Here is a 10,150-nt window from a genome sequence, read left to right on the forward strand (position 1 = left end):
TGGATGGTGGTAATCATATCCAGCACATCTGGATATCATCAGGCTGGGAAAAGATTTGAGTAGGGAAGGCATCCTCAGCCGGGATGATTTACATCAGAACAATTGCATCAATACAGACAAGAGCAGCTGCGGGGGGTTTTTTCCTCTCTCCAAATGACATAGATCCCTCCTGTGTTTTTTTAAAGTTCATCACTGCTTGCTGCATTTGGGAAAATGCAGGATGCTTACTCCTACCAGATTTTTCTTCGTATCACTCTTCAGCATTTCTCATAGGCATTAGATGTCTGCCTGTTTGAAAGATGTCTGCCTCCTGTTTAGCTTCTCCAGGTCATTTTCTGGGACTGTGAAGTCAGACAAAGGCTCGTTCCCATAATGAGTGGGTGGCAGCTGGGCTGTCATGGCACCTTGCAAAATCCATCAAGTGAGAGGCTTTCTCTCCCTCGGCCCAGCATTTCTTTTCTAGTCACCTGGCTTCTTCAGCTACAGCCCATGTGGTTTCTAGTGGCAATGCAATCAAACTGAGCAGCTGTAAGATGACCTGGACAAGGTGAAGAGTAGGGAGAAACTAATTGTCCCTGCTTGACATTCCCATTTGTTCCATCTGCTCTTTCCAAAGCCCAACAAGCAAATCTCTCCCACCACCACCACCAATAAAACAAGTACAAAAACCTGAAGAACCAGGCTCTGCCAAACTACTATATTCCGAAATATTTATAAAGCAAAAATCCTAGGAGTAAAGGTTGGTCTAGTTAGTATTAGAAGGGCGGAGGGGGGTGGGGGGAACTGGCACGAAATATCATGGAAGTTGAAAAATATCCTAAGAGATGGTCATGGCAAACAACTATATTGCGGCTCCAAAAATATGTCCATATCATCCCCAGGAGTCAAATTCAATTTGAGGTGGCCTTTACCCCTTAGCAACAATTATGAATGAATTGAGTTTAACAGAGTTTCCATGTGTGCTAAGCTGCTGTTATCATCTATCTTACAGTCTACTTATAGATCAACTTTCCTTGAAACAATGACCTCAAGGCATTGATCTACTGTGTGCTTTTGATGAGGCTTTGCTTGCCTAGAAAAATATGCTCCATTGAAAAGTTGCCTCATTACAATAAATCTTTCATAAAAATTAGGATCAATAATCATCAAAGGCACAAAGGTAACATCCAACAACAAAATGACCCCCAAAGCAGACACCAAAACTGAAATAATTACAGCAGGCATATGCTATATATCTCAAACAAGGAAGTGCAGAAAACACTTCTCCAGTGATTCATTAAAAAAGATAAATTAATTTGTAAATAGAAGAATTTATGGTGGGGGAGTGGAGCAAAAAGAGCAGCTTTCCTCATCTCCAAACAAAGTATATGAAGTATATGATACCTCAGTAGGTGCCATGTTCCCAGGAATCTTCATAAACTTTGACCAAGCAACATTAGCATATTTTGCTGACTCTAGTATCTTCCTCCTTTTGATCCCACTGTGGCTCTTCTCCCATTATTTTTATGAAACGGTGGACAGCCTTTGCACTAAACAGACTTGACTGGGGGGGGGGGTTCTCACTCTCCAAGACTGCTTATTTTTCACTGAATTATTGCCAGAAGAGAAACAATCTGTCTACATATGATAGTATTCTGTCCACCTTGTTCCAGATTAGGGCATTTACTTATAAGAGAATTATTCCCAGCAGTTTGTGACCTAAAATATCATCATTGCATGAGAAGATGCTTGCTAGTTGTCGCTTTTCAAAATAAGATAAGTGGTTCTGAATTGCAGCAATAGTAGTTACTCTCTCTTGAAATTTCCTCTAAGTACAATTGGAGGACAAGGAACAGAAAGAAAGCAACAGCACTGTGCTTTGAATGTCCATTATTTGCATCTGATTTTTCTACTTCCAATGTTCCAAGCATTAGGAACTCCTAAACAATCAGAGCCCACAAGGATGAAGAATTAAAAGACGTATTTTATTAGGGCATCAAAGGTGGCGAGGAATCACAGACTCCTAGCTGAACAGCACAGTTCTGAGAAATACATTTAGAGCAAAAGAAAAAATACTAGGTCTTTGGTAGGGGTGCTTTGGGGCCAACACTGACCTCAGAAGCTTTGTGCTACAGTATATATAAAGTTGTGTTCCTAAGTATAGAGTCCCAAGTTCACCTCATGATGGAGAAGCAGTTTTTGCTGGTGTGAAGAAGCAGGATCTTGAAACTGTTCTTTCCTGTACGGTACTTTGAAATAAGATTTTTCTTGGTCTGTGGAAACTTACACCTCCATCCTTCAGATAAGCCACTCACTTTCTGTGGTAGGGGGGCTCTTATTTTTGTTACTAGCAAGTGGTTAGGAGGAAAAGAGATTTAGGGTTTGGGGCTTTTTTTTTCTTTTTTTCCTTTTTTCTTTTGGAAAAAGCAATTTCACTAAGCAACATAGCTAGAAATACATGCCAATGGGCAAAAGGCAGACCCAACCTGATTATAGAAGCCCTTTGCAAATGCTTTGTCAGAGAAGGAAGGGCAGAGGATTGTTGGTAATTACATTGCAAAGGGGACAGAAAGTAATGCTAGCAAACTCTGGGGAAAGCTGCCTTCCCTCACTTTTCCCTGGAGCGTTAATAGCAAGTTTTCACTGAGTTAATGACTTCAGGGGAAGGCCAGCTGATGCTTCCTTTCAAGCATGCTATCATTTGGGATCCTTTACTAGGGAGAAACTTCTCAAGACTTTCTTTCTTTGGCTGAAATGGGCACAGAACTCTACAGTATCCTTCCCTAAGCTGGTGTCCTCTAGAAGTCCTGGGCTTCAACTCCCCAAATATCTAGCAATTTCAACCACAAGTTGGATGGAGTCTGCAAGAGATAAAAGCCAAATGCATAGGAAGAACACCAGTTTAGGTAAAAAAAATACAATAGTTGTAAACCTCCCTAAAAGGACCCTGAGCGTTTTACCCTTTCCCTCTATGGGGAAAAATGGTCAAGTGAGACATCTGGTCTCGGAGCTCTCTCAGGACAGGAAAGAGGAATGCAGAGTTTGGGCAGGCAGCAGCTTGGGCACTTTAAGGTCTCTTCCGCCTCACACATGGGAGAAAGCGTGGCTCTTGCACAGCGGCTTGTCCTTTTTGGAATAGAATGTCTTTCCTTCCAAATTGATCTGGCAGATCTGTGAGGAAAAAGACATTCTCCATGAGATTCACACCAGTCCCCTCCTCCCACTCCCCTGATAATAAAGGCCTGGATAGATGATAGAAAGGGGGGAAAGTCAGCCTGACAAATCCTGCCTACTGCTACCATCAATGCATATCGCAGTTGCCCCCCCCCCAACATTAATTATAACTCTATGTTTTCATTTCCTCCAGGAGCTCTGCAGCAGCAACCCTGCAAGGTAGGCTTGGTAGACTGGCTTTAAGCCATTCAGTGATTTCCCATGGCGATGGAAAGCTTTGAAAGGGTCTTTCTGCTGATCCAACATCTCAAATGCTATGCCACATTGGCTCTCCGCTATATTTCATCAGCAGGAGATCTTCATGTTGCTAGTTACAAAGCAGTGAGAAAAGGGCTTGCGTAGGCACCATCAAGTAGCTCCAACCTCAATGCACAGGAAGAAGGAAGCACATCTTAATGCCAGCCAGTCCTGCCCCTGGCTGGGGATAATAGCCTGCAATTATTTTATAATACATTTCCCTGAAGTGCAGCAGAAGATATAGTAGAATTACTTAAAACCTGAGAGAGGGAAAGAGGGGAGGAAACTGTCTTACCGCACAAACAAAGCAAGTGTCATGCCAGCTGAAGCCCAGGGCCTCAAGGAAACGATCACCAGCGTCTATTTTGAAATCACAGCCACGGCACTTCGTTCCAAACATCTTGTCATAATCTTGCACAAAGGGGAGAGAGAGGACAGGAAAATGACATTATTCCTGAGCCAGCGTTTTCAAACATAATACTGTATTGTACCTACGCTGGGAAAAAGGGCTTTGCTTGCACTGGCCCCCATAACATGCATTTCCTATGGAGTAGTAGATTGGATGGTTTGGTGTGAAGGTCAAGCCCCAAAGCATCTAGAGGCCCAAAAGCATCCATATACTGTAGCTTTATTTTGCTTGAGCAATGCTGAGCATCAAAACTCTCCATGGTTCCTGACTGGAGTCCTTCTCAGCCCAGGGGAAGATTCTGAAAATTCATCACAGGATCTTCTGCCACTGCTTTTCTAACTTGTTATTAACATGGCAACTCTTAAAAATAATTGACGATTCATTTGATTTTGTTCAGGGTTAATTTTCCAGTGCCTGAGCTCCTCAAGTATACCACCAGCTCTACTTAACATCTTTTAGTCCAATCTACAAATCTGCTATTTCTGTTCTGGGTTTCCTTCTGACCTTCCCCCCCACAGTTCCATCTCTCTGCTGTTATAAGCTAATCTTATAGTCTAACACAACTGTGCTGCTTGTTCGGCTAGAGATGGCTGACAATCCTCATACTCGAGTCAAGCAAGGCTACACATGCTGTTAAGAATCCTGTGCACTGTCCCCACCCATTTTCTGATGAAAGGCAGCTGCTTGTTCATCTGGGAGAATACCAGATTTGTTCACAGCATCCAATAACAGGGAATGGAGATGGAAGGAGTGACTATTTCGTTAGTGAAATCACATCCCTCCCCCCCCCATTTCCTAATGGAATATTCCAGAGCAGTATTGTTCAGACCCAGAATGAAAGGAGGGGAGAAAAAAACAACAATTCCCAGCATGCTCGTTGGCGTTCTATGTGATGCAGGTACTAATCTATCATCTCCATAGCAACCTAGCAGAACTGGCACTGCCCAGCAACCATCAACAAAAGGTGATCAAATCAGGGACAGAGGAGAATTGCACGGCAAGTATTTTATTTTGCAACTTCTTCCTGCTGCCCAAGATAGGAAATCCAGGGCTAGCAGTACATTGCATGATATATGTTTTGCTCAAGGCTTTCCTTTTTGGTACAAGGAACTCTGATGCTACCAGGACCAATCAGGAGACATTCCATCTCATCAGGCTGGAACAGCAGCTAAAGGCTTTCAGAAAGCTTGAAACACGGAGCCATCCCTCAATTATTCGGTATGCAGTACCTCTCTCACAGTAGGGCTGCCCTTCTTCTATGTAGAAAGCACGATTGCGGATGGGAGTTCTGCAGGCAGCGCAGACAAAGCACTGAACGTGCCAGGTCATCTTCAGAGCATGCATAATTTCCTAAAGCAATACAGGAATGTGAATCACTCCACTGAATGGATGCACTTTCTTAGCCAACATGACGAGATAATTGGGGGAAAAAAGAGCTTTATGGAGCACTTAGCATTGAACATGCTGTACAGCCATCATCTTGATAATCCTAGGCCAGCATGTGCTCACATTAGGAATCGGGAGAGAAGGAAGAGGCTAGAATAGGCAGGAGATTGATAAACAAGCCTGGAGAAAGACGGACCAGGAACTTCTAGCTTATAACTCTTAATCTTCAACACATCAGCACCCACTTCTGTTCCAGGCCTGAATGAGGCCCTTGATGAAACAAGCATATTACTATCTCCTAAGGCCATGATGGCGAACCTATGGCACGCGTGCCACAGGTGACACGTGGAGCCATATCAGTGGTCACGTGAACTCAGCTCCGGCGTGCATGCGTATACTGGCTAGCTGATTTTTGGGCCTTCTGGACCCACCAGAAGTAGGAAAACAAGCTATTTCCTGTCTCCAGAGAGCCTGGGAGGTTGGGCGAAGGCCTGTTTTTTGCTCTCTCCAGGCTCCAGAGCCTCTCTAGGAGCCTGGGGAGGGCAAAAACAGCCTTCCCCACCACCTCAGAGGCTGGAAACAGCCCATTTGCCGACTTCTGGTCCCACTTTCCAGCCTCCAAGAGGGCCTCCGGGGGAGTGCATAGAATTATGGGTGTGGGCACGCATGCGCGCGACCCCCACTTTTGGCACGCGATGGCAAAAATGTTAGCCATCACTTTCCTAAGGCATGAACCACGCTTGAATTAATACAATGTAAGCTTAACTGTGACCCCCTAGCTGTTTCTGGACTTCAGCTCTCATTGGCTTAGCCAGACCAATTTAAAAAGTGGAAGGAGGGGAACTCTAAGTCAGGGACAGCTAAAGGGTTAAGAGTCAACCAGGCTTTCCTAAATGTTCCTAACTTCCAGCATACCTGAGGGTGTAACCTGCTACCCTGAAGGCCACGTTTCACTTGAACTCACCCCTGTAATCTTCTTCTTGCATTTGGCGCAATTGGGGGCGTAGCGCATGTCGTAACACTTGGGGCAAAAGATGGAGCCCTTTTCTTCAAAAAAGCCACCCTCATCAAGCACCTTCCTGCACTGTGAGCAGGTGAACTCTTCTGGGTGGTAGTAGCGTCCCAGAGCCATCAGGTAGCGCCCCCTGTTGGAAAGTAAAGAGAAAGGGTGAGTGGTGGATTGGCAGCAACTCTCTTGTGTTGGAAAGACAGGCTCTCTCTCTCACCAGCCTGCATTACTCATATTGCAGGAAGCCAAAAAGCCCACTTCTGAGACTCCTGTTCACTTCACACATATTCAATCCTCATTAGCAAAGGCAATTTGTACATTTATCTCCTCAATCAAATCATGAGGGAGAAAAAAAAGGAATAGCAAGGCCCCACTAGATGTTGCTAAAGTACAACCGACAGCATTTCTAACCGCTGGCCATGTTGGCTGGGTTGCTGGAGCTGTAATACAGCAGCAGAGGGAGACCACAATGAGTTCCCCACCCTAGACGAAAAACTCCATGGCTTACCTGATGATTTTGTTGCACTGATAGCAGATGGGCGTTTTGCTGGCACACTCCGGAGCTTGCTGTGCTGCCTGGACAATAGAGTTGCGATTCTGCACAGGCGTTGGGGTGGCTGGCTGGCTGTGCGTACTCAGGACAGTGCTAGTTTTATCTGGTGCATATCGCTCAGCGAAGGAAGGATCCACAGCCCAGGGTGGACGACTGGAAGGGCCTGTGATAGGTACAGGCTTTGGAGCAGTAGAACCTGGTTGAAATTACACAAGGTATCTTATCTGGCACTGCACGTTCATGGGGTGCTTGGGTGATCCAAAATGTGCAAGGCTCATGCTCCGATTCTGTGTGTGTGGGTCACTGGGAAAACATTACCCTTGGTATTTCTTTAGGGAAATAATAAATCTGCTTCTAATCTATGCACACACAAAGGACAATTTAAAATGAGCTCACTGTTTTACAGAGTTGAAAGCTGTAGCAGCTTCCACAACCAGGAAAGAGACATTCCGTTGAGGTTTCCCCTGCCCCACTTCCCCAACTTTCCTGCTGAGGGACCACCACTCCAGCTGCCTTTCTCCTTAGCATGCACAGGGTTCCTGCTTACCATATCCAGGCTCCACTGTCAAGGCTGGTGCAGAAGGCGGATCTGGTATGGAGACCTGGCTACAAAATAACCAATTAGTTCCAAATAACCTGGCCTTTTACCTTATAACCCAAGCAGAGGCTGGCCCTTCACAATGCATTTAACAGAGGAGAGAACCCAACCTAAATTCTTCGGCTTCGGGAGCCCCCCTTTCCTCCTCCCCAGGCAGGAATTAAAACCAGGACAAGGAGACCATAGGCCGAGTTCTCTGTGTAGCAGTGACCCCTATTGGCTGGTTTGGTTCCCCAACATACAATAGAGTTAAAGGAAGGAGAGTTCATGAAACTAAACAGGAAATGTCAGTTCTGAGCCTAGAAAGTCCAAAGCTGCCTGAGAAGAAAAGTATTCTTCCAACTTATGTGGAAAGGTGGCATCCCACTTTTGCCCTCCACAGGACCAAAGAAAAGTCCAATTTAGCCTCAAAAGGAGGTTTAAAGAACTACTGTAGAGAGCGCCAAGGACAGGGACTGTGGTCTGCACACACATTCAGAAGAACATTGATTCCTCTAGTTTCCCTTTCTAAAGAGAGACATAGGAAACAACAGTCAACTCTTCTCCAGGCCCACTGCATTCCTCCAAGCCAGTCAAGATTGAGTCAAAGGCTGCAGGAGGAGGTGTGTGTCTGCATTACTTACAAAGGAAACATCTCTTAAGTAGTTGTTCTGTTGCGACAGTTGTTAGGATAATAATTGTTGGGGCAGTTCCCGAGTCATTAAACAATGGTATAGAAACAATGCCTGGTATTAATGTTGTAGAAAAGCACACTCTACTAAGGCTCCCTGCAGGAGGTAGTAGGACTTTCCCACACAGGAGAGTTAGCAGAATTGAAGATCCTGATCAAAACAAGGAACAAAACGTCATCCAGTACCTCTGACTGAAGGCATTTGAGACAAAGTTGTTACAGTGCCAGAACTGTTTTGGAGTTGGCAATTTACACTTAAGCTCTGCGTCTGTTGTAGCTGTCAGCAGGCAGCTTTTTTTAAAAAAAAATAAAAAATAAACCTAACTTTGCTTGAAAGCATCCCCAGAACACTCCATCTTCTCTGAATCCTACTGGAATAATGCTGAAGTAAATTCTTAACATTTTAAGAAAATTAGCCAACCCAGCTCTTTCTGCCCTCATCTCTCTGATGATTGCATGCTTTTTGTGATACCCAATAAAGTATCATCGGAAAGATGAGGTGGGGAATGTGGTGAATACTTGGGTATCAATGCTAGCTTCATGCTGTTTTCACATACAACTCTAGTCAGGGGTGTTTCAATGGGAACACATGCCCATCCCAAACCAACAGGATAAATAGGGCCATGCTAGATTTCCCCAGATGTTCAGGCCATGTGCCTGCAAAAGGACAACCGGCTTATCGAGTAGAAATAAATTATCAGTGCAGAGCTTAGAGGGACATTTCAAGGCCAAATACTACCGCAGGGAGCTCTATGGCAGGGAAGAGGTGAAATCAAGTGGCAGTTTAGTTTGTGTGATGAATCGCAGAGGAAGCCACCTCAGCCCTGGAGCCAGCCTTTTCCAGCAGATGATCCAGAAAGAAGAGAGCAAGATGCTACCTGTACTTCAGCAGAAAATGCTGCCGGCCAGGAGCAGCGGGCCTGCACTGGAGCAGAAGCTCACCGAAAACAGAAAGATGGAAGAACTGAACAAATGCATAGAGCTTGTCAGACGAAGTAAAGAGGCAGAGAACATTCCTGAGCAGCCCCATGAAAGGGAAAATAAAACACAGACATCCCAGGATGTTCACCAATTCTTTCTTTCCCCTTTCTTAGATACCTAGTTGGGTTGAGCTGGAAGAAAACATTCTCTCAGGGTGCAAGCACCCCACCCCACCCCCACCCCATGCAAGAACAACTGTGGTTATGTACATTTATCTAAACTCTACCATTCTGAGTGCAAGCGATGGACTCTAGATCTGAAAATGATCACACACACCTTTAAAACACACAGGCAACGTTTCTTCACATCAGAGACAGTCATGTTTGGGGAATCTCACATATTTGTATCACCAGGCAGGAAACCGAGGGTTTTTTTCTCTCTCTCTCTTTCTCTCTCTCCCTCTCGCTTTTAACACGGATTGTTCCTCACACTTAAGATCCCCCACCTGCAGTGAAAAGTGGCACAGCTCAGCAAGATCCGCACCACATCCTCCCAGGCTGAAAAGAACAATGGAATGCTGGCACATTACAGAGGCCATGCAGTGGGTTTGTTCTGCTCTAGATCAAGGGACTTTGTCCTTTTTAAAAAAAACACCCCTCTGTGCATTTTTACCTCTAGTCCACTCATACAATCATTTGCCTAAAGGGTATATTTTGTATCTGTGCCCCATGACAAGAACAGAAGGCTCAACCACCATCCTGTTTCTTACTAGCTACCTAATAACGTAATTGCACTAGAAAATAGTGCATTGAGGAAAAGGAAAAGAAAGAAGCTCCAGATTGCTGATAGGCTTCTGCTCCCAAAGGTGCCAAGGAAAAACAGCACCTGAAAATACTGATTTCTTTTATATATGTATTTATGTATATACAGTATGTATGTGTGTGTATATATGTGTGTTGACATATATACATTAATACTGTATGTCTGAATATGTGTGTGTACGTGTGTGTCTGTGTTTGTGTGTGTATAACCATATCTCCCACCAAAGTGGTCCCTATTTTTCTACCTGCATTTTTTACGTGCTTTCAAACTGCTAGGTTGGCAGAAGCTGGGATAAGTAATGGGAGCTCACCCCATTACGCGGCACTAGGGAT

The 10,150-nt window shown here is 44.7% G+C and overlaps 1 protein-coding gene across 1 annotated transcript; it reads right to left on the minus strand.

The window, feature by feature from the left end:
* Nucleotides 1-1,965: 1,965 nt before the first annotated feature.
* On the minus strand, nt 1,966-9,105 carry LOC139310217 (PDZ and LIM domain protein 7-like). The gene is made up of 7 exons (XM_070934378.1): nt 8,954-9,105; nt 7,355-7,413; nt 6,763-7,003; nt 6,210-6,390; nt 5,089-5,209; nt 3,746-3,861; nt 1,966-3,150 (listed from the first exon to the last, which is right to left on the minus strand). The coding sequence occupies exons 1-7, from the start codon at nt 9,103-9,105 to the stop codon at nt 3,064-3,066; spliced, it is 957 nt and encodes a 318-aa protein (XP_070790479.1). The 3' UTR covers nt 1,966-3,063.
* Between the last annotated feature and the right edge of the window lie 1,045 nt (nt 9,106-10,150).

The sequence above is a fragment of the Pituophis catenifer genome, unplaced genomic scaffold (assembly GCF_029215685.1).
Source record: "Pituophis catenifer annectens isolate HBS135680 unplaced genomic scaffold, rPitCat1.0.hap2 SCAF_2, whole genome shotgun sequence".
NCBI classification, from domain to species: Eukaryota; Metazoa; Chordata; class Lepidosauria; order Squamata; family Colubridae; genus Pituophis; species Pituophis catenifer.